The sequence below is a fragment of the Podarcis erhardii genome (genome assembly GCF_964252035.2).
Source record: "Podarcis erhardii genome assembly, chromosome: 14".
Lineage (NCBI taxonomy): Eukaryota > Metazoa > Chordata > Lepidosauria > Squamata > Lacertidae > Podarcis > Podarcis erhardii.
This window is the reverse complement of record NC_138503.1, coordinates 54,046,512-54,070,926: the sequence shown is the minus strand read 5'-3', so window position 1 is coordinate 54,070,926 and position 24,415 is coordinate 54,046,512. Positions and strand designations below refer to the sequence as shown.

The 24,415-nt window shown below is 47.9% G+C and overlaps 1 protein-coding gene across 5 annotated transcripts; it reads left to right on the top strand.

Annotated features, from left to right (window-relative positions):
- Positions 1–4,005: 4,005 nt before the first annotated feature.
- Positions 4,006–21,211, top strand: DNASE1 (deoxyribonuclease 1). Of its 5 annotated transcripts, none has more exons than XM_081840038.1 (10): positions 4,138–4,155; positions 6,118–6,216; positions 7,776–7,932; positions 9,214–9,302; positions 9,652–9,735; positions 11,235–11,350; positions 13,986–14,098; positions 17,302–17,456; positions 18,839–18,935; positions 19,905–21,211. In XM_081840038.1, coding segments are annotated over exons 2-10 (888 nt in total). In that variant the 5' UTR covers positions 4,138–4,155; positions 6,118–6,214; the 3' UTR covers positions 19,980–21,211. The 5 variants fall into 5 exon arrangements, with proteins under 5 accessions (XP_081696167.1, XP_081696164.1, XP_081696163.1 ...); XM_081840037.1 differs by lacking the exon at positions 4,138–4,155 and adding an exon at positions 5,331–5,426; XM_081840040.1 differs by lacking the exons at positions 4,138–4,155; positions 6,118–6,216 and adding an exon at positions 6,478–6,498.
- The last annotated feature ends 3,204 nt before the right edge of the window (positions 21,212–24,415 follow it).

Genomic DNA, 24,415 nt, shown 5'->3' with positions numbered 1-24,415 from the left:
GCGGCTGCAGCGGCCATTGGCAGGCTCGGCTCAGAAACTGACCAATCCGAGCGCAGCGCTGCCTACTGGCTGCCCGGGGCGGTGCAGGAGGGGGCGTGACACGTAATCTCGGCCACGCCCCCATCAGGCGGCTCGGGGCGGGGCGGCGGTCGCCATTCGCCGGGGCGGCTCAGAAGCTGCCCAATCCGAGCGCAGTGTCGCAGCCCCGCCCCTCAGGAGCAGCTGCTTCAGGCACGTTTCCGAGCCCGCGTCCCCCGTCCCCGTCTCGTCGGAATGCCTTAAGATGCGTGAAGCTGAATGGTCGCTCATCTAGGATGGGCAGGGGACTAATTCCTGCAGCAGTACATCGTGAAGCGTTGGGATTCGCTGCCGGAAGACGTGGCATTGGCGGGCCCCGACGTCGATGGCTTTAAAAGGGGCTCCGGAGTTGCTGTTTCTCTGCTCGCGAAGCTGTCCACGTGGCTACTTGTACATTCTTCCTCCAGGAGAAGGGGCAATATATGCCCGGGTCCCATTTGTGGGGAGTGGGGGCAGTTGCTTCCCTTTGGCACTGCGAGGAAGGGGATGCTGGGCTCATCCAGCAATGTCATCCAGGCCCTTCCGGTGTTCTTTGGCGAAGCCCCCAATAGCTACCGATGCACAGCTTTTGAAATTACAGTTTTCCCCTACCATTTCCTGCAAACAGTTAAACTTTGGAACTCCCTCCCACAAGTGGCAGAGATGGCCACTACTGTAACTTGGAAGGCTTTAAAAGAGGATTGGGCAAATTCATGCCAGATGCCTTCGCTCTGCCTCCATGGTTAGCCAAAGGAATGTTTCTGAATACTAGTTGCTGGAAGCCACAGGAGGGAAGAATTGTTCTTGTGCTCAGATTCTGCTTGTGGGCTTCCCATTGTGGAGTCTGCCTGGCTACCAGAGCCGTAGCTAGGTGATCTTGCGCCCCTGGCAGAACTGTCTTCTAGATCACGCCCCCTAGCCATGGACAAATTACGTAGCTCTTCTTTCTGCCTCTCCTCCATTCAATTCACCCTCTATTAAAAACCTTTTCTTATGAGGCAACAATCAATATTTTTATTTACAGACATATTTATGAGCCGATTTTGCGCACCCCTCACCTGCACCCATTGGTGGGGCCCCACCTCACCACCCCCTAGCTATGACCCTGCTGGCCACTGAGGCTAACCAGGATGCTGAATAGATGGGCCATTGGCCTGATACAGTAAGGCTCTTAGGAGTTTCAAGCCAGGTTCATAGAGGTGAGGGGGGAGTTGTCCTCATTTTTGACAATCACAACAGCCCTGTAAGGTATGAAGCAACCAGCTCCAGGCTACCTAGCCAGTGCTGGGATTGAAATATGAGCTACACTGCAGGATGAATGAGGTGTGGGGGGCTTAAGCAAAGGAAGACCATTCCCTATCCCAGAGCAGAACCTACAAGTTTAAGATTGCCAGATTTTTTTCAATGAATCCGGGGACACTTTTCAATGGATTTTGTATGGGGACTGATTTGTAAATTCGGGAACTGTCCCCGGGAAACAGGGACGTCTGGTAACCTTATACAAGTTGCCTTTATGTAGGGCCAGGGTTCTCTTCACCACATCTCTGATTTGTTTGTTTAATTATTTTATTTTAAGCCTCCCTGTTCACCTCCCATCTGTTTCAGCACTGTTTTATATTCTCCAGAAAGGCAACACTCATTTGTAGTCTTTGCTTCACCTGTTCAGTGTCATGCAAAATGAGCTTTCGGTGAGCGGGCTCAGAGAGCTTTATCTTCTGTCTGACCCCTAAAAGTTTCATGCCTCTTTGTCTTTGCTCCAGAAATCCACAATTGGGCAATACGTTACTGCCCCTTTATTTGGACCAATTCACGATATCTCAAAATAATGGCAAGGGTTTTTCTCCAGGCCAGATATTACTTAGGGCAGGAGCTGTAACATTTTGCCCTGATGAGGAGATCTAGATAACCTGAAAGTCACTCTTTTGTGGCATTTGGGTTGGGATTTTATGACAACCAAGTTGCCCAATTGTGGATTTTGGAATATTTCCCCCCTTCTTCATATGGACCAACATGATCGTCTTTACTTTTTATTTGCTCTCTCTCTTATTATCACGTTGGTAAAATAATCCAGTGTGATAAGAAGGGAGGAAAGACGAAGGAGTAAGTCTCTCACAAATCCAGGGTCCCTAAGACAGTTGGATGGTGCCCAGTACGCCTCCTTCCATCAACTCTTGCTGCTCAGCAGGTGCCAAGCATCTTGCTCTGCTTTCCTTTGGACCACATCAGTGAGGCTGGTGGGGGGGGGGTCTTGTAATCTAGGCAGCCCAGGACCTCTAGACACACTGTCCAGGTCTGCACCCCCGAGAAATCACTGGTGCTGCTAACGCAGCAGTTTGAGGCACCCTCCGTTGCCTCTCAAACGGAAGCAAAAAAAAAAATCCAATGGAGATCACTGGTACCTTGTTTGAACCCTGATGTTGGAGGACACAAGATTGAGGAGAGATGATAGCACTGACCAGGGCAGTAGGAATGAGGGGGACGCAGATCTGACTCAATGGGGTACAGTCCATCAAAGGATCCCTTTGTGGCTGTTTGGCCTTTCAGCCTTGCCAAAATAACAGGCCTGGGCTGCATGCAGGGGCACAGAGACACGTTCAGGTCCACCCTTCCTGCTTTGCAGCGCCAGCTCAAAAGCCGCACAGGTGCCTTTCAAGGCCAGAATAAATCCTTGGTGATAAAGGGATGCAAATAAAATGCTGCAGCCAACAGCCCAGCTGGGCCTGGGAAGAAGCCTTCTGCATGGGTCCTAGGTCACAGAGGTGGCCAATGCGGTGCTCTCCAGCTGTTGCTGAACTAAAACTCTCCTCATCCCTGACTGTTGGCCATGCCACCTTGGGCTGATGGGAGTCCCAACGGCCTCTGAAGGGTGCCAGGTTGGCAGCCCCTGGGCCCTGGATGCAGCAGGGGTGGATGGATCAGATGCAAACCCAGGCGCACTTCTGGGGCAGCTCTGTGCTCCTTGCAAACAGGCCATGTTGGAGAGACTCGAGCTATTGGTGTTGCACCAACTTTGACCTGTTGCAGGACGTTAGCAGAGCATACGCAGAGTTCCAGAAAGCAATCAGTTGCAGGCAGGATGGACGAAGTAGGAACAAAACGCTGCTACCAGTAACTTGGTTAACACCTTAGAGGTGTTTATTATTTACAGCAGACTTCCTCAAGTTACTATATACAAGAACAGAAAAGGATCTTAACTAGCTCTCTCTTAACAAACTCCAAGCAACTCTCAGTATGATACGATACGATACGATACGATACGATACGACACCATACGATACGATACGATATCTTTATTGTCATTGTCCCATACAGAACAATGAAATTGAAAAATCTACATAAGACATTCAAAAACCCCTAAAAACTCTGAAACCCCATTTTAAAATACAATATACTATAGAGACTCCTTATACTGCATTTAAAACCAGAATTGCATTTGGGTAGAAACTGTTTCTCAGGTGGCTAGTCCTGGTCTTTATACCCCTATACTGTACCTTCTTCCAGAAGGCAGAAGCTGAAAGAGATCATTTCCGGGGTGCGTACGATCCTGCACTATATCTGCAGCTTCTCACCTGGAAGCATAGATTTGATCCAAGGTGGGAAGAGGGCACCCAATTATTCTCTCTGCAGTCTTTACAACCCTGGACAGCATTGTTTTTTCCCTGGCCGCGCAGTTCCTAAACCACACACACAGACCATAAGTTAATACACTCTCCACAGTACAACACCACACTGACCAACACACACTCCGTTCAGTAAGGTCCTAAGTCATCATGCCTGTGTGAGACCTCAACCACAATGGTAGAGCTGTATCCAAGGTCTCATATCTCCAGGCAGAATAACTCCTCTCTGCTCAGTCATCTTAGCTTTTGGCCAACGCTTCATTGACTCTTCGTGAAGCTGCACAGAATGGCAGGTAGTCAAAAAACCCAACGGCCTCTGAAGGGTGCCAAGTTGGCAGCCCCTGGGCCCTGGATGCAGCAGGCCAGGTTGGAGGGACTCAAGCTCTGCATAAAGCATGGCAAAGCCTGTGCATTTAGCCTGCTTGCACATTACAATGCGTGGCGTGAGAATCCTGCTGCTTGCTCAAGCTCCACACAGGTAAGGGTCACTTTGCTGCGTTTGATACAGCTGTGCAGCTGGGCTTCAAGCCCAGACCTGTCCAGTGGCGGACCTTCATCTGGGGCGCCCTGAAGCTTGAACTGATATCGAACCCTGACTTTATCTGTTGGGGGAGGGGGCCACCCATTTGCGGTCTCGCACCGAGCCCCCTTGATCCTTTGTTCTCCTAATGGCCCATCTCCCAGGCAATCACCCCAATGCGGGAAGAAGAAATAATATTTATTTATTTGTTTGTTTCTTTGTACCCTGCCCATCTGACTGGGTTGTCCCAGCCACTCTTGACCGGGCTTCCAACATATATGAAACATAATGAAACATTAACCCTGAAAAAGCTTCCTTATACAGGGCTGCCTTCAGGTGTCTTCCAAGGTTATACAGTCGTACCTTGGTTTTCGAAGAGAATGTGTTCTGGAAGTTCGTTCAACTTCTGAAACGTTCGGAAACCAAGGCGCAGCTTCCAACTGGCTCCCAATTCTGCAGGCGCACCAGAAACAATAGCGGAAGCCGCATCGGACATTCAGATTCCAAAAGAACGTTCAAAAACCAGAACACTCACTTCTGGGTTTTGATCGTTCGGGAGCTGAAACGTATGAGTACCAAGGCATTCGACAACCAAGGTATGACTCATCACCTTGATATCTGATGGAAGGGCATTCCACAGTGTGGGCATCACTACTGAGAAGGCCCTCAGCCTGGTTCCCTGGCTTTATTAGCTTTAATTAGATTTTAAAACTTGCTAGATCCTGGGATTAGAGGAGTCTGGCACTCCCAAATTCATAACAGTATTATCTCCCGAATAAAGGGTAAGTAATGCCAACTTTGGACATTTGATCACATTTTGTCCCATTATTGCTTTTATTTCCCTGAACACACCCTTCCAGGGGCATTCACCTTTGTGCAGGTCTACTTGAATGCTAGTTTTTGAAGCGCAAACCAATTTATTTGGGCTATTCTTGGTGTCCAGTATCAGCTGGGTGATGTTTCTGCAGCCAGACGGAATGCTGGCTGTGTTTGTGGAAACTTCCATTGTGACTCTTATCTGCTTCAAGAGCAGCGATTTTGAGAACAACAACAATAAAAGCCCCACACTGTACCCATCTACTACTTTTCTCCTTGGAAAGTGGCCATATGTCTCCCATACACCTGTACAAATATAATACTAAGTAAACAGCTGGCAAGGTCACGGCTGTGAAGTGTTTTAAGAAAGCGGGGGTGCATGGACCATCTCCAAACGATCGGGAACGGCGAAGGTAAAGAGTCCCAATGCAATCTGTCATCCACTTGGCTTTCAGTTTTCTTTGAGGGCAAGACTTCTTTGATGCAGATAATATACAGCAACAGAAGGACACACCATGGCTGTGGATGAGAGCCCGGCATTCCCAGCATCAGGGACATGGCTAAGTCCTTTGGGGGCAAAGCTCTGGGCATATGGCGCACACCTGCTTACAGTTTGTGCAAATTTAGCTTTCTGAGAAAATTAAGACAGTGGGCGGCTGGGTGGGGTAGCTCACTGGCACAGCGCTTCATAGCCCAACTGCCCTGTGAGAAAAGTACAAGGGGTGTGTGTGTGTGTGTTGTAAGGTGACAAGTAAATTGGGGGCAGAAGATGTGGGGTCCAGCACAAAAGGCAAGCAAAGCCCTTTATTTTTTGGGCATCGTCTTGACCTTCCTGCCTTGACCACGTCTGCCTCTCCCTATTTTGTCTGACCAGGCCAAATCCCACACAGGGGTTTACGACCCCTTTATTAGGAGGGGACAAAGAAGGAAGGAAAGAAGAAAGGTTCTGTGCATGAGTGCCCCCGCCCCCACCTCACAATTTATGGCCCTGGCCCAGGAGTGGCTCTGGTGCCCTGGAAAACACAAGGGACCCAAAGGGAGAAAGAGGAATTAGCCGAAGCCTTCCCCCGCCTCCACCCAAGAAACAATAATGTCTTTCACCAGGAAAAGGTGACCTTCGCTGAAGTGTGCCTGGAGGAAGAACGCAGCAACCCAAGTCAGCTCTAGCAGGTTGGAAGCGGGGCCACAACCTTCAGGAAACATGTAAGAGCTTCCAGCTTGGAGGGGTCTGGGTGGCTGAGAGCAGGGTCTGGTCGGAGGGTCAGGGCACCGAGAGGGCTCCCTCCTTTTGCACCTGCCTGCCCAGTTTCCTCTCTCAAGTTTTTTGGGGGGACAGAATTTGTAGCAACTCTCCTGCCTCTTGAAGCTCTTTCGCTGGCCTTTGGGGGCCAGTTGACACAGAAACCGGACCTTGCGGTTTCTGCTTCTGTTGGATTTTGGCAGTTTCCCTTCCATTTCCACAGATGCTCTGTGATAAAGAAACAGGTACAGATTAGTGGCATAGTGCAATGTGAATGTGTTCATTCTAGGATCTACGGGGATATGTCTATTTCTAAGCTTAGTGTTTCAGACATGCTTGGGGGGTTGGGGGGCTGGATGACCTGCCTGTGATCCCCATGAAAATGGCTCACGCTGCTTATTGCCTTTGTTTCTGTGCCTCACTCCAAGCAAGCAGAACTGATTTCCTCTGACAGATACCTGGGTTTGTGTGTGCTCTGTGTATGTGTCTAAGGAAGGATGCATTCAAACTTATCACCTGCCTTTCTCTCTAGATTTTGGCATTCCCAATTCCCCAGTCTGTCTCATTCCCTTTTAAAAATAAAAACAAAAATATTTTTTTAATTAAATTTTACATAACAAATTTCAATTTAAACATATCAATTACCTTTACATTTAGGATTCTCAGAATCCCTTGACTCCTCCCTCCCCCTTTCTGGTTTCCCTTGTCCATCCCTTTTTATTCAACTTATACCTTTTCTTCCAATTTACTGCCTCTATTATTAACTTTTCCGTTATATTTTGTCTTTTACAAGTATTACTCTAATCCTGCCAAAGTTTTTAACTATTTACAATGTTCTTTTAAATGAATTATACATCCCCCCCCCCATTTTCTCCTAATCTTCTTCTCGTACTGGTGTCTGATTCTCCCGGTCAATTTCGCCATTTTGGCATAGTCCATCATCTTCATCAGCCTGTCTCATTCCCAAACCGGTGCCAACACAGCGGGAGCCCTCCATTTAATTCCCCACCTCCCCAGTTTTTCATTATTGAGTGCTCAGGCTGTGCAGTTTGGCACCAGCTGTTCATCTCTGCCTTTTCCTTTCCTCAGTGCACACACACCATGAGATTTAGCAAAGCACTGCAGAAGCAACAGCCGTGCAAATGTATGGCCAGGTATATCGAGATTCTGTTTGCGTTCTGCTGGTGCGCAAGAGCACCTGCTCTGGAGCTGTGAAGGCTCCACAGTGAAAGACTCAAGGTGGCGCCATAATGCACAATCACACCCAGATTTTTTCTTTTTTCTTTTGTAGGGCATGCAGAATATCAGGAATATGGGGTGTTGGGGGAGAGGGAAGACCTCAGTGAACTGTGAAGGCACTGGCAGCTGTGGCCAACCGCATACACTCCACTTCCGGAATTAATTTAGAATTTTGAGGCACAGCAAAGTTCTGGCAGAAGGCAGGAGTTGAAGGAAGGGAGATCTGCTTCTCCTCCTCCTATCAAGGGTTCTAACCAGCAGGATTGCATCTCTCTCTGCGCAGGAGAAGGACCATGACATCACTGCCTCTGCTGGTCTTCTTTAGCATAGCAGCCCACCTCCTGCAGCCCACCCTCTGCTTGAGGGTCGGTGCTTTCAACATCAGAACCTTTGGAGACAGCAAGCTGTCCAATCAGACCGTCACAGACTTCATCGTCAGCGTGAGTCCATCTGACCGCCAAGGAGAGACACTTATTCCAGGGGTTTTCGTTCAAACGCTTTAGGCTGGGCTCCTCCAAAGAAGCAATCTTTACGGCTTCACATTGTACAGACATGCTCCATGGACCCTTGGAAACTTTCCGCACTCGCTGTTAGCAATCAGGCTGGGGTTTATGGTCCCCGACAATCTCGTTTTCTATGTTCGTAGAAGATAGCTGTCACTTGCCACCCCAATCTCTTGGCAGTGAAAGAATCCAGGAGCTCCAGGCACTTATTCAGGGTTCCCTTTCCTTGGAACGAAAGTCAGTGGAGACGGTGGTGTCTTTAGGACATACTGTATGGTTTTATTTACACATTTATGCAGCCTGAGCATAGGGGATTGCAGCATGAACACCCCAACAGATCTTGCTTCTCCATTAACCACAGCTTTGGATCCAGCACAGGGCAAACGGGTCTGTGTGTCAGCCTGCTTTCTACTCACACTTACCTGGCTCTTGTTCCTCTATCTACAACCCGGAAAGCTGTCTGTTGACAAACGCCAGCTTGCTCAGCCTGAAAGGGACGTGGGTGGCGCTGTGGTCTAAACCACTGAGCCTCTTGGGCTTGCTGATCGGAAGGTCAGCAGTTTGAATCCCCGAGACGGAGTGAGCTCCCATTGCTCAGTCCCAGCTCCTGCCAAGCTAGCAGTTTGAAAGCACACTAGTGCAAGTAGATAAATAGGTACTGCTGTGGTGAGAAGGTAAACAGTGTTTCTGTGTGCTCTGGTTTCTGTCACTGTGTCCCGTTGCACCAGAAGCGGTTTAGTCATGCTGACCACATGACCCAGAAAGCTGTCTGTGGACAAATGCCAGCTCCCTCGGCCTGAAAGCGAGATGAGCGCCACAACCCCATAGTCACCTTTGACTGGACCTAACCGTCCAGGGGTCCTTCACCTTTTACCTTTTACCATCTATATACCAGCTAGGTGGGGGGGGGGAAGCCTCCTGGAGGGCGCCATCACTTAGTGGTAGCTCTTGCACTCTTTTTGGGGTGCTAAGGCCACTGTCTTACAAAGCAACTGGTCTAACTAGTTCATCAAACTCCTCTTGTCAGCTTTTAATCTCACTGGGTAGAGAACTAGGACTCAGGGCATCATCTAGACTGACCCCCCACAAACCCACAACATACCAGAACATTCCCACCTTTCCTCGCTGCTCACCTCTTTTTCCACATCCAGCTCCTCGCATTCATCCAAGCTTGAGTCCTGAAGCTGGTGAAATTCTCTCTGCTCTGCCTCCTTACAGATTTTGTTCTTGTTTGACATCACCCTCATCCAGGAGGTCCGAGATGCCGACCTGAGCGCAGTGAAAAAGCTGATGAACCAACTGAACCAGTGAGGTTTTTTTGACAAAAGGGTATCTAGAGATTGGGTGGCTTTTAGGTGCAATCAAAACTTATTCGATCAAAGCACTCCAGGATTGGGGGAGACTGGGAGGGTGGTAAGGATGACAAGTCCTGGCAAAGTCCCTTTTTCTCTGGGAAAAGAAAAATCCTAGGAATTTTGCCCCAGCAACCGCACACCCTAAAAGGGAGACATTGCAGCAGCTGTTGGGATGAGTGAGATGGCAGCTCTTGAAGTAAGAGGCAACACCGCAGATTACCAACCCACTTTCTCCGTTCTTCCTCTATTTGCCTAGAGTCAGGCAAATTGAATATATTTCATTGCTAATCTTCCCTTTTAGGGCATCACCGCATCCATACAGCTATGTGGTCAGCAAGCCTTTGGGTCGCAACAGCTACAAGGAGCAATACCTCTTTGTTTACAGGTGAGAGCCTCAAGCAGAGCCCAGGATGTAATGTGAGAGGGGCAGCATCATTGGAAGGGAGATTTCCAGAGGGGCAGCAGCAACTGTTATGTACTGAAGTTCCCACCCTGGGCCAGCAGGTGGATGCTGTAGATAGTTTTCACTCAGGTCCACATATGCAAATAAGGGATTGAAAGTGACGTTCAGTGATTGGATAGTTACAGAAAGTGGTTACTGTTGTGTGGTAGTGGAGCTCTATATAAGCAGGCTGGCTGAACCCTTCAGTTCAGTTCTGTTCTGGGTCTGTGAATAAACAAGAGATGTTTGAAGAATTGCTGTGTCGTCTGATACATTCACCCACAACTTAACAGCAACCCACAACTTTAGCAGCAAAACAGTCCTGTGCAGCACCTTAACAACAACAAAAGTGTTATGGCAGAAACCTGCATCAGATGCAGGATGTGGGGTCCTGAGTGGCAGGTAGATAGCTTTACATTGCTGGTGGTGAGGAACTGTAAAGATAAGGAAAGGCATTGCAGGAAAATACAGGCAGTTACAAAGCACGATGGCTATTAATGTGCATTTAACTCACACATTTTCAACAATACATGGTTGAAGGCGTCTGGTTTAAATCCCACACGTTAAATGCAAGCAAGGAAGAGAGCTCAAAAGTTATTTTTGTAGCGGGCTTTCCCTGTGGAAGAATAACTTTTTAGCTCTCTGCCTCGCTTGGCGAGGGTGGGGTGAGAAACTCTCACGTGCCACCTCCAGAAGCCACAGGGCGGGCGCATGAGGGATGCTTCCAAGTATTTGAATATGCAAACTTTTGCATATATGCGGAACGCATAGAAAACTTTTGCATATATGCAGAACCCATAGAACCGAATCCCCACATAAGGTGGAATTGCACTGTAATTACATATTTTGTGTTTGCCTCCCAGAACACTTTGCAACTGGCTGGTACCCATCTGGGAGCAAAGGAACTTAAAAGAGAGGCTGCAACATAAAGTTTTAAACTGTTTTCTAACATTGTGGTGTGATGTTGTAACGCACCCTGGGACCTTAGGGTGAAGGGAGGGAACAAATTAATAATAAAAATAACCCCCACCTCCAGCCCCAACTGTGTGTGTAGCAGGAACCCGGGATAACTAGGACTCTGGTACAGTGGACTGTGAAATCTCTCTCTTTTTTGCCAATTAATTTTTATTGCTTTTCAGTTTTTTAAATGAATTCAACATCACTTTAATTCTAATTAGAAAATGACTTCCCAGCCCACCACTGAGATGTTTCACTTCCCACCCTCGTTAGCTGCTGTAATGCGTGAACTCTTGTGCCACGATGTATTTGTTCGCCCTTAAGGTGGCACAAGTCTCCCAGGACGTGGAGATGCCCAGGGTGCCTCTCCCAGACTTCGTTGCAAACTGTCACCGTCTCCCTTTGGTGGCCAGAGACTCTGACCCATCACTTGCAAGGGACCCAAGCAAGGCCCTGCCTCTCTCCTCCTCCTTCTCTCCACACAGGGAGGACAACGTCTTTCTCCTGGACAGCTACTATTATGACGACGGCTGTGAGCCCTGCGGGAACGACACCTTCAGTCGGGAGCCCTTCATTGTGAAATTTGCGGCACCTCAGACGCGTAAGCAGCCCCCCCCTCCCCCTCTCATCTGATGCAGCCGACAGGGCAGCCCAGAGAGAGGAGAAACTGGCCCTGCCACATAACGCTCGTTCCACATCTGCAAGAAATCAGTCTTTCAGTTTTTCTACCCTTTGGAACTCCCTGCCTCTTGATATCAGGTTCACTGCACTCTTTTCAGAACCTGCTGAAATTTTTTTTTTTTTGTTTTAATTTATTTATTTGGTTTTTCAAATTACAGTTTTACAATCACATATCCAACATACAACATATAGACAAGATTCCATAGAATCTCCAGGACTTCCCTCCTTCCTTTTGTGGGTCCTATTATTAATTATCCACTCCTGCATCTTTTATAATAATCCAAATCTTTCACATCTCCATTATATCCAAAATTCACCATTAAACTACAAGTGTTATTCCAATCCTACTAACAATTTTAACTGTTTACAATGGTTTTAAAGATAAATTATAAAATTTCCCCCATTCTTAGTTAAAATTTTGGTCTTCCTGATTTTTGATTATTCTGGTCATTTTTGCCATTTCGGCATAATCCATCAACTTGATCTAACATTCTTCTCTGGTCGGGGCTTTATGTTGTTGGCAAGTCTGCCAAGGTATCCAGCATGCTAATTTTTTTTTAGTTTATTGGTGCTCTTGGTTTTTTGAATGCTTTAATTTTAATAATAATAATAATAATAATGATAAATGTTATTTATATCCTGCCCTCCCCAGCCGAAGCTGGGCTCAGGGCGGCTAACAACAATAAAACAGTACAACACAACACAATACTCTAAAATCATTCATTATAAAAAAAAATTTCCTGCTAATAAATTTCTCCCCCTGCTAATAATTTTATGGCTTGTCCAAAAGCAATAAAGAAGCAATAAGAAGAAAGTTTGCTCATGATCAACAGAGCACAGTGTGATCCCTGCAGGCAGGATTAAGGTTTAAAGTTACAAACGTATATAAACAGGTTTATCCCATAAGGGAGATGACCTGGGGGACTGCTTGGCTGGCAGCCAGCAGTTCATTCCAGGAAGTTTGCAGGACGAAAAGAAGATGAAAAGGAGAGAGAGAGAGGCAGCGTGCCTTGGCCTTTTCCCAGGTCTGAAAAGGTCATGCCCATTCACTAGTTGCATGCAAGGAAGGGTGCTTCAGGCCAGGTGGGACAGGAAGTTTCGACTGGCTGGACCCAGTGGCGTAGCGTGGGGGGTGCAGGGGGGGCCAGCCACACCGGGCACAACATTTGGGGGGCGGGCGCTCGCACTCACAACTCTCTGCCCCTACCTGGCTCACTCACTCTCTCTCACTGCAGTGCTGACTGTGCGAATCCGATCCGAGCTGCCGGGTCACCGCCCACTGTGGAGGGGGAGGGTGCCAGGCGTGCGTTGCGGTGTGGAGCAGAGAGAGAGCGAGGGAGGCACTATCTGGGGGAGGGACAGTGCAGCGGCCACCCAGCGCAGCGCTGAGCGCGGGAGAAAACCACACCCGACCAGCCCAGGCAGCAGCAAGAAGAAGCTGGCAGTGGCGGCAGGTTAGGGTTTAGGGGCGCAAATTACTTGCCTTGCCCCGGGTGCTGACAACCCACGCTACGCCGCTGGCTGGACCAAACATCCCCTTGCATGTCCACTCTAGGAAAACAAGGAATGTTGCATTGGACTGCTCTCAGTGGATTACATCCCACGCTAGCATTGTGGCTTTGGGGTGTTGTAAACAATAAAAATCTGCCCTTTTCTCCTTATGGGGTATCCAAGAGCCCATATAGAGCCCATATAGAGTTCCCTATTGGTAGGAGAAAATAACAGAGGCCAACCAGAGAATATTGAGAAGCAAAGCAGCTCGTTAGCCTGATCTTTATTGATCTGTTGCAACAGGGTCCCCCGCTCTCCCCATGCAGAAGGGAGGAGGAACCCAGAACAATGGTGTGAAAGCTTCTATATAGACTTTTGAAGTTGCCACCCTGTAGATCAAGACCACCCCCAGAAACATCATACATACATCCCAGAAGGGATGTAACCCAAGACCACCCTCCACAAACATCATACCTACATCAAAGAAAAGGTGGTCTACCACAGAAATTTGAATGTTGATGTTTTTCCTGTTTTTTTAATCTAATAATGCCTTATCTGATTGCCTTTCCTGGTAGTCTGGCCATTCCTTTGAGATGGTGATTTCCCAATTCCTGAGACAATGGGAAGGCTCCCTGACCCCCTCCCTCCTTGCAGAGAAAACATTTGGTCAGTTTAGGAGTCAAAATGGTTTCAGGTTGGTCTTCCTGTGCTGATCTATGTACCTGCTTGCTTGGTACATTTATGAACATTTATTATATATCTAAGACCTTAAAATTTCTTACAACAGGGGCAAGAGGTCTGGCACAGCCAGCGGAAGGGAGGAGAAGGTGGAGGGGAGGGAGAGAGGCCATACTCTGTGTCCCCAGGTGGAGGCAGCAATGCTTATGAATCCCAGTTGCTGGAAACCATGGGACAGGGTTTTGGTGCTCGAATCCTGCTTGCTAGTTTCTGGGTGGGTGGGTGTCTGGTTGGCCTCCGGGAGAATGGGATGCTGGAGGGGGTGGGCCGTGGGTCTGACCCAACAGATGCTCTTTGGATATTCTTAACTGCGACTTCTCCCTCAGAGGTGGGGGAACTGATCCTGGTGCCTCTGCATGCCGCTCCCGAAGAAGCAGTGGCCGAGATAGATGCCCTCTACGACGTCTTCCTGGATGTGAGAGATAAGTGGGGGACAGATGTAAGTGCCCCCCCCACAAAGTGGTGACTTTTGCTTGCCACCGGTGGTTGCTTGAGAAATATCGGGGGCATTGTGGAGATTAGACTCCAGTCCCATTTATATGTACCGTATTTTTCGCTCCATAAGACACACTTTTTTCCTCCTAAAAAGTAAGGGGAAACGTCTGTGCGTCTTATGGAGCGAATGTGTGGTCCCTGGAGCCAAATCACCTGAGTGCGGTTTCGCGCCATTGCTCTGCCCTCCCGGGGTGCCAGCGGCTTCCCCTTTCCCCTGAAGCCCCGGGAAGGTTTGGGAGCAGTGGGCTCTGGGGATGTTGGCTGGAGGATGGCGAGAAGAGCAGCTGCCAAGAGAGGGGAAGAAGAGGATGGAGAGGAGGGGGACCAAGAAGTGGGGCGAAGGGAGAAGAGGTAGGTTGCCGTGAGTGGAGAGTCATGGGAGAGGGCAAAGGAGAGGCAGCAGCGAAAAGGAGAAATTGCAGGCATTGCCTGAGGAGTTTGGGCGAAAGGGACGGAGATGATTTGCTCATCTTTAAGGAGCCACCAATGTCCTGAGGGTGGGAGGTGGTCCACAAAATCACATACCGCACTGTTTGCTCCATAAGACGCACCTACTCTTTAGAGGAGGAAAACAAGAAAAAAATATATTCTGAATCACAGCCTCCTCAAGAGGAGAGCGATCCCCACGGAGGCTTGGAAGGCTTTCCTTCTCCCCATTTTTTTCTCCCCCTCCCCAAGCAGCACAGGCCCCTTTTCCAGCCTCCTCCTCTCCGTCCCTTTTGCCCAAACTCCTCAGGCGACGTTTGCAATTTCTCCCCTTCGCTGCTGCATCTCCTTTGCATACGCGCCTAGTTTTTAGAGGAGGAGAACAAGAAAAAAATATATTCTGAATCACATCCTCCTTGGGAGGAGAGCTCTAAAAACTAGGTGCGTCTTATGGAGCGAAAAATGTGGTATAAGATTTTGTGGGTAGTAGACAGGGGTGCCAACTTGAATAAAATATTGGGGGGGGGGCAAGTCCTGCCCCACATAAATGATCACATGACATGGCCCACACATACCATTTGAATGGCAGTGCCCATCAACTTTGCCCCCTCCCACCTGAAGCTTGTTTAGTTTGAGGATGAAACACTAAACAAGGATAAGAAAAGAAAAGAAACCAATTTTTTAAAACTTCCCTGAAAGACGCTCTCATTTCATTGCCTTGATTCTAGCTGTTGTGTCTGGAGATGCAAAATTCGCCAGTGGCTTTTAACTGTTTACAAATAGAATGTGACTGTAAAATGTACAGTTTGGGTTGTGTTCTAATTATGAAGTTTCTCCAAATATTAATAAATCATGACATTTTTGGGCTGCTTACAAAAACAACAACAACCAACTTTGCCCCCACTTGGCCCCCTCAAATATTGTATGGGGGGGGTCAAAGGTACCTCAGCCCATAGGAGTTGGCTCCCATTGTACCAGACTCCTCTAAATTCCTCAGTCCAGTAGGAGTTAGAATTTAATCAAGGGAAATGTTAAAACGTAAGCCTGGGAGAGGAAAAGGAAGGCAATGGCCCCTTAAGAGAGCTCTGGGCAGGTGGGTGGGCCCCTTCCTCCAGCAATTACGTCGATAGTTAGTGAAAAGAACAAAAGCTGGGGTTTCGAGTTTTAGAATTGGCTGGGGTGTGACCTGGAGGAAAAAAGTTGCAGTCTGGTAAAGGCGGCAGGCTGGAGAGAGGGTCAGAGCACGGCGGCTGATGTCTGTGGGCATCTATGGGAGAAACAAGACCCTCTTCAGATGTTAATGCTGTGAACCCCTCCATCGTAGGCTCAGGTGTGGTTCATATGTGTAAATAAGCCATATATCATAAAGAAACCACAGGCTGCACTGTGCCTCATTCCCATGGGCCCTCGGTGAGCGCCTGGAGCCCTGGGATCTCGCACCACTCAGAGACTGAGGTGGCAGACAATTAATTATGTGTGTGTGAGGAATAATATCAAGGAATAATAGAATCATAGAGCTGTACAGTTGGAAGGATCCCTGAGGGTCATGTAGTCCAAACGCCTGCAATGCAGAAATCTCAACTAAGGCATCCATCACAGATGGACATGGATATGTGTGCGTAATAATAATTTTGTGTGTGTGTGTTGGCAGCACACAAACACATAAGAGTAATGAACTGTCCACCATAAATGGTTTAATTAGCCAAAGGCTTGGGAGTAGAGGAATGTTTTTGCCTGGTGCTTAAAGACATTTCAGGCAAGCCTCCCTGGGGAGAGCATTTTTAAAAAATAATAATTTTATTTTATTTTTTACCAACCACCAAAACACAAACAGTGAAACCCACAAGGGGGCTGATACATTGGGTATACAATATTCAATAATGTACATATTCAATAATATACATGTTCAATAATATTCAATAATAACATATTCAAATCAACCATATGTACACTTCTATATACCTTAACACTCCTCCTTCCACAAGATTTATTTAACTTTTAACATTTTAATTGCCCCAAATTGTTCAAACCTACTCAAATAATTCAATATCTTCTCAAACCAATCCTCCTCTTTCTCACTGACCTTAAACCCTTTCATTCTATGTATCTTCACAGTTAGGTATTCTAAAATTATATTATTCAGTTTTTACCTCCATTGGTTCACCACTAGCTCTTCTGCATTTTTCCAATTACTGCTATAACCTGTCTGGCTGCAATTACCATCCATTTTACCCATTTGCATTCCTCTTTTGTTTTTAACTCGGTACTACTCAGGGTAATAAGAACCATTAATTTAGTTATTTCCACGTTCCTTCCCACAATTCCCAATATTTCTATACCAATCTGTTTCCAAAATTCATTAACTAACGGACAGTCCCAGCACATATGACTGTATGTTCCCATCACTCCACATTTCCTCTAGCAATTCCTACTTCCAGATTTTGTAAGAGGATATAACTTTATTGGTGTATAATACCCTGGGGAGAGCATTGCACCAACGAGGAGCCACCACAGAGAAGGCCTGCTCTTACGTTGCCAACCCTCCAGACCTTTTGTGGAGAGGGGCGCATGGAGAAGGGCCTCAGATGACGATTGCAGGGTCTGGGCCAGTTCATATTGGGCATGCGTGTGTGTGTTTGCCCAAGAGTCAGCTTCAACTCTGAGCCGTGTCTTTCCTGGGATCCATAACCGCCTCCTGAGCTTGTTTCTTCCTCCTGGCAGGACATGATGTTCCTGGGAGACTTCAACGCTGGCTGCTCCTACGTCCGGCCTGAGGACTGGCCCCGCATCCGCCTGCGCACCAACAACGCCTTCCAGTGGCTCATCCCAGACACGGCAGACACCACAGTGACCAGCACCCACTGTGCCTACGACAGGTGAGTGGCGGGAGGCCAGGGCCCGGAGGCTCTTTCTCTCTCCCCCCCCTGCCCCCCAAAGCCACTTTGGGACAGCAAAAACAACGCAGCAGTATTGAGTGACTGGTCTCTGCAGCCACAACAGGCACTGCGATTCTCATAGAATCATAGAGATGGAAGGGACCACCAGGGTCATCTGTTCCAACCCCCTGCAATGCAGGAATCTTTTGCCCAATTTGAACCCACAACCCTGAGATTAACCGTCTCATACTCTACCGACTTCACCCCCGGAGGCATACTCCATTGTCTCTCGAGACAGGAGGATGCCGACAACAATCAGATTCATCCCGTTGTTCTTTTTTATTATTTGCTGATATTTAACTGAAAGTTAACGCAGGTGGCGCTGTGGGTTACCACAGAGCCTAGGACTTGCTGATCGGAAGGTCGGCGGTTCGAATCCCGGCGATGGGGTGAGCTCCTGTTGCTCGGTCCCTGCGCCTGCCAACCTAGCAGTTCGAAAGCACGTCAAAGTGCAAGTAGATAAATAGGTACTGCTCCAGCGGGAAGGTAAACGGCGTTTCCGTGCGCTGCTCTGGTTCGCCAGAAGCAGCTTAGTCATGCTGGCCACATGACCTGGAAGAACTGTCTGTGGACAAATGTCGGCTCCCTCGGCCAGTAAAGCGAGATGAGCGCCACAACCCCAGAGTCATCCGTGACTGGACTTAACTGTCAGGGGTCCTTTACCTTTTTAACTGAAAGTTTTATTGATGGCTTCCCTGTGTAGATGTTGTTGTTTGTAATTTGATCTTCAGTTTTGTCTATACATTTCGTTTTTTCTTTTCAAAGATTATTTGACTGTGTTTTCTGTAAACCCCTTAGGGATTTTTGCCTATGAAGCGGTATCTAGATATTATTGACGAGAGAGATGGGCAGCCTTGATGGCTCAGACCCATTTTAAAGTCACCTAAGGGACGTGGGTGGCGCTGTGGGTTAAACCACAGAGCCTAGGACTTGCCGATCAGAAGGTCAGCGGTTCAAATCCCCGCAACGGGGTGAGCGCCTGTTGCTTGGTCCCTGCTCCTGCCCACCTAGCAGTTTGAAAGCACATCAAAGTGCAAATAGAAAAATAGGTACCACTCGGGCAGGAAGGTAAACGGCATTTCCGTGTGCTGCTCTGGTTTGCCAGAAGCGGCTTAGTCATGCTGGCCACATGACCCAGAAGCTGTACGCCGGCTCCCTCAGCCAATAAAGCGAGATGAGCGTCGCAACCCCAGAGTCGGCCACGACTGGACCTAATGGTTAGGGGTCCCTTTACCTTTAAGGGTGGGGTGGGGGCGGGGGCTCCCCTCGCATCCTGTGGAGCAGTTTCCCAAATGTAACTGTGCCCTTGTGGCGCCTTGCAGGATTGTGGCGGTGGGCCCCAGACTCGGAAGCGGCATCCTGCCCGGCTCAGCCAAAGTCAACAACTTCCAGCAGACCTTCAGACTGCAACAGAAGGACGTGAGCAGCTGTTTCAAAAGTCTCACGGGTTTCCCAGTGGGGGGGGGGAGGGAGGGATGGTGACTGCTGACCAGGCTGGGCATGGGGAACTCTGGTCTTAGAATAATGTAATCTTCGAGTTGGAAGAGACCCCCAAGGATCCTCTAGTCTAACCTGCTGCAGTGCAGGAATCTCAGCTAAACCAGCGATGACAGATGGGAGTCTTTTCCACCGTCATGAGACCCCCCAAATGAGCAACTTTCCTTCCAGTGCTCGGGCACAACTTGACTGACACACGCCAGAGTGCCAGACTGAAAAAAGGAGTGTTGCTGGCCCAGTGCTCTGGGACAAGGACTTTTGTTGGACCAAAAAACCAGGACATTCCAGGATCCAACCAGAAGCCAGGTTTGGCTTCTGTTCTTCTAGGGATGTCCCATTTGAAACAGGGCAGTTGAGAGGTGTGTGCGCATTAGAAGAAACGAATTCACCCCAAACAGCGGGGAATGTTCAGGGAGTTGGGGATGTTTAGCCTGGAGCAGAAGAGACAGAGAGCTGACCTGGCAGCCACGTTGAGCCTGGAAAAGAGGAGGCTGAGGGGAGATGTGCCATCTTCAAATATCTCAAGGGCTGTCACGCGGAGGATGGAGCAAGTTTGTTTTCTCCTGCCCTGGAGGGTAGGACTCGAACCCATGGCTTCAAGTTACCAGAAAGGAGATTCTGACTCAACATCAGGAGAAACTTTCTGATAGCAAGAGCGTTCAGCAGTGGAATGGACTCCCTTGGACGGTGGTGAACTCTCCTTCCTTGGAGGTTTTTAAGCAGAGGTTAGATGGCCCTTTCTCAGGAATGCTTTGACCGTGACTCCTGCGTCGCAGCAGGTTGGACTAGATGACCGCTGGGGTTCCTTCCAACTCTCTGATTCTGCGTGCCCCCCCCCCAAGACAGCCTCCTCTTCCCCCTAACTCCGCTGTTTCTTCCTTTCTTTTCCAGGCCTTGGCTGTTAGTGACCATTTCCCCGTGGAAGTGACACTGAAATCTCTTGGCATTTCCTCCACCGCCGTGTAGCGTCACCCCCAACGTAGACCCCCCAGGGGGCTGCAGAGCTCTGCCCTCCGGCTGCAGAGGTAGAAAATGGGCAGATTCAAAGGCCACGCTTTAGTTTTAGGAGAAGCCCCCAGGTCCCTCTGGCTTTTGGATGACCAGGACGCCAGGTTCCAAGCAGTCCTTCCTGGTGCACATGAAATCCAAGCACTCTTCAAAACAAAAGAGAATTAATTCCACCCAAATGTTTTCCCAGCTGCTGTGAATGATGATGCTAAAGACGAACTGCCAAATTGCCAAAAATCATGGGTTATGCAAGGGCTGATGGATCTGACAAATGGAAACTCGGCGAGATAATAATAAATAATAATAATAATACATTTTTATTTGTATCCCGCCCTCCCCAGTCAAAGCCAGACTCAGAGCAGCTAACATCATATAAATCAGACAATATGCATAATACAATATACACTATGCAAATAAAATAACATTCAACATTCATTAAAATAATATAGAATATTAAATATGGCAAATCAAAATGGAGGATTTTGCAACACTGAACAAGATATCTTTGATTTTATGGGTAAAGCAAAAAGAAAAACGTTTTAAAGGATTCAAAGAAGAGTGAGCTTCTTTTTTTTAAAAAAAAAGGAATGAAAAATAATGGGAAATAATTTATAATGTTAACCATTTTCGGAGTCTCTAAGAATAGTAATTAAGAAAATTAGCAAAAATTAATAAAATCATTCTGTCCAATGACAGTTCTCATCTTGTGAGTTCTTTTCTCACAAAGATGTCAGACCTTTGCAAGCTGAGTCCATTTTGTCCATGCTGGTCCTGTCAAGCCCTCGCTCAGCCTTTCGCAAGCTGCCGCCCTCCAGTTTCTCTTGGGACTCCCATCAGCCCCCTGCCAGCACAGCCATATTAGGAGGGGCTGTTGGGAGTTGTAGTTCCAAGCGCCTGGAAGACTGCCGTTATTTGCAAAGGCCGAGGAAGACCACAAGAAGCTGGGCTGCACAGTTGTAGCAACTGTACTGGACGGCTGTCAGCTGAGCGTTCCTTCTGCACCAGGGCAGGAGGGGCATCTGAGAGACCCCCAAGCACTGAAACGAGAAGGGTGCTCCCCATTCCCATATGTAATTCAAAATAAAAAGAGTACTGAACCGTAAAACAAAACTGCATTGGTCATGTTTCATCCTGCCTCTTCTCTCAGTTATCCGAACGTTAAAACAATAAATTACACAACGTACAACTTATTTCTCTCTCTGTGTGAAAAAACTATATCTCTGGAGAATGCATCAATAATAAAATCATAGAATCGTAGAGATCTGTTAACAGAGAAATCTGAGGGCTCCCTTGGACAAAAAACCAAGGACGTCAGCCAGGAGTACCAGAGCAAAACAGCAGCCAGGAGGCTTGGTCTTTATTGAAGACTGTTGCAACAGGACTCCCACCTGCCACCAGGTGAAACAAGATGGAAGCCCCGAACAAAAGAGCCCACAAACTTTTATTAGCTGCTCATCCCCATGTTACAGCCCCCCAACTACATCACTCATACATCATGGTTATGTCATGAAAGGGGAGGTCTGGTGGCAGGAATCTGAGGACCCTGGACCCTGCCCCATGGTTCCCCTTGCCCTCCACCAAACACCCATCAAGTGGAACAAAAGAGATCTTTACATTTCCCTGTTTCCCAGCCAAGTTCATCCCACCCTTTTGTCTTCATCTGGGTTTGTTCTTTCTGGAATGGCTACCTGTCTGGCACTCAGGTATCAGGATGCCAGGGATTATCACTCAGGCAGAGGGGCTGCTGAGGAGCTGAGCTCACATGTCTATATGAATTTCTGAAGTTTTCCCAGTGAACCAGTACATAGATACATTGATCAGTGAATTCTTACATTTGGTATTGTACAGCAGAGGCCCTTTGAATAGATAGGAAGAAACTGCGATGAAATGTTTTGGGGGGACAAATCACAAAAGTCACAAAAGTGATTGTGCAGATTTTGGTAGTGGGCTGCATGTGCATGATATCTGCTGGAGGGGCAACCCCCCCCCAAATACATAAATTCCTGCAACAGTTGGAAGGGATCCAAAGGGTCATATAGTCCAGGGTAGGCAACCTAAGGCCTGGGGGCCGGATCCAGCCCAATCACCTTCTAAATCCGGCCCATGGATGGTCCGGGAATCAGCGTGTTTTTACATCAGTAGAATGTATCCTTTTATTTAAAATGCATCTCTGGGTTATTTGTGAGGCATAGGAATTCATCCATTCCCCCCACCCCCAATATAGTCCGCTGCCCCCCAAGCTCTGAGGGACAGTGGACCGGCCCACGGCTGAAAAAGGTTGCTGACCCCTGGTGTAGTTCAACTCCCTGTGATTTATAAATCTATTGCAACACATGGCAGGATCTGATTTAGTCACATTATTTCAGCCTGCTTCCGTAGGATGCCCTCTGCTTCTACACTTTCTGAATGTGCTGCTACAGGTAAAAGTCCCAGTTCCAAAGATAATGCACCGTTTTAAAGCTTCGGGCCGGCAGAAAGGTGTCTTGCCTGCTTAGTGCTGCTTCTGCAACAGTTTGTGGTGTAGAAGTAATTAGAAGGTGTGAAGCGTTGTTGTAAATAAAAATATGCCCCTTTCCTTTATGGGGTATCCAAGAGCCCATATAGAGTCCTTACAGGAATGGCCAGGCTCCTCAGGCAATCCAATCAAGTAACCTGCCAGACAGGAAATAAACAAGCGACAGGAGAAAAACAACATGCAAATGTTCTGTTTTAGACCGCCTTTTCTGTGATGTATCTGAGGGGTGGTCTTAGGTTACACCCCTTCTGTGATGTATGTATAATGTTTCTGGGGGTGGTCTTGATCTACAGGATGGGAATTTCAAAAGTCTTTATAAGCCCTTGCACAGCATTTTTGTGGGTCCTCCTCTTTTCCTGCATGTAAGGGGAGCACCCTGTTGCAACAGATCAATAAAGATCAAGCTTACTAGCTGCTTTGCTTCTCAATATTCTCTGGTTGGCCTCTGTTAGTTTCTCCTACCAATAGGGAACCTACGTAAGGACTCTATATGGGCTCTTGGATACCCCATAAGGAAAAGGCATATTTTTATTTACAACAGCGTCATCGCTGTCTCATGTGTTGCTCCTTAGCTCTGCTAGGTTTTTGCAAGTTGGGAGTAGCAGACCAGGAGTAGCTGCTTTTAGGATTCTGTTCCTTGCCTGCACAGAACAGATGTGTGTGTGTGTGGGGGAATACTTAACCGGGGCGTGTTAAACGCCATCCGCCCCATGTGGTTTACAATGTGTCAGGCAGAAAGACCCAACAAACCCGCCAACATTTATCTGATGAAAACAGGGACATCCCATTCCATAACCATAACGATAATTTAAGAACAACATTTTATTATTTATACCCCACCCATCTGGTTGGGTTTTCCCGGCCACTCTGGGCAGCTCACAGCATATATCAGAGCATGCTGTTGTTGTTTAGTCGTTTACTCGTGTCGACTCTTTGTGACCCCATGGACCAGAACATGCCAGGCACTTCTGTCTTCCACTGCCTCCCGCAGTTTGGTCAAATATCAGAGCATACTAACATTAAAAACTTCCCAATACAGGGATGCCTTCAATTGTCATCTAAAAATCAGATAGTTTTTATTTCCTAATAGTAAACAACCCACCTTTGTGGGTTGCCCCGGCCATTCTGGGTAGCTTCCTACATATATAAAAACATAATAAAACATAAAACATTAAAAAACCCCACAACCTTCCCTATACAGGATTGCCTTCAGATGGCTCAGGGATGGACAACTCCATGCTCTCCAACATTTCTCCAATGAAAATAGGGACATCGTAAGGAAAAGCAGTACATTCTGGGATCAAATCAGAAACTGCCCTTGAAGGCTACTCAAAAGTTTCGGTGAGTGGAGGACAGGGCTGCCCAAACTTGCACAGCCAGATGAAATCCTACTTAGCACCCAAAGGTCCTTCAAATCCAGCGCCCTGTTACCAGCCAGGCACCCCAGGAAGCTCTCAGGCAGGACAGGGAAAACAGCACTTTCCTCCTCTCCCCCCCACCCCCTTGATTCCCAGGTCGTCTCAATTCAGGACGCAGGGAGATATAAATGAACTTCTAGATCAGGCAAGGCAAACTCCTGCCCTCCAGATGTTTGGGACTACAATTCCCATCATCCCTTACCACTGGTCCTGTTAGCTAGGGGTGATGGGAATTGTAGTCCCAAACATCTGGAGGGCAGGAGTTTGCCTATGCCTGTTGTAGATCTTACTGAGCACTTCTGTGCCGGAGTTTCCCTGTGAATCCTCTAAATCGAGACAGAATTCGAAATGACCAGCAATCAAATGTTTCAACGCTGCTCCATCGTAAACACAAACATTCCAAGAACTATTTCAAGCGAGAAGCAGCAGCCGGGCACCGACTTGCGTCCTTGTCGTGTCTC

Coding starts and splice junctions, on each gene's coding strand:
- DNASE1 (XM_081840038.1), top strand. Junction 9,303..9,651: donor CTGATGAACCAACTGAACCA/GTGAGGTTTTTT, acceptor CTTCCCTTTTAG/GGCATCACCGCATCCATACA. Junction 11,351..13,985: donor ATTTGCGGCACCTCAGACGC/GTAAGCAGCCCC, acceptor CTTCTCCCTCAG/AGGTGGGGGAACTGATCCTG.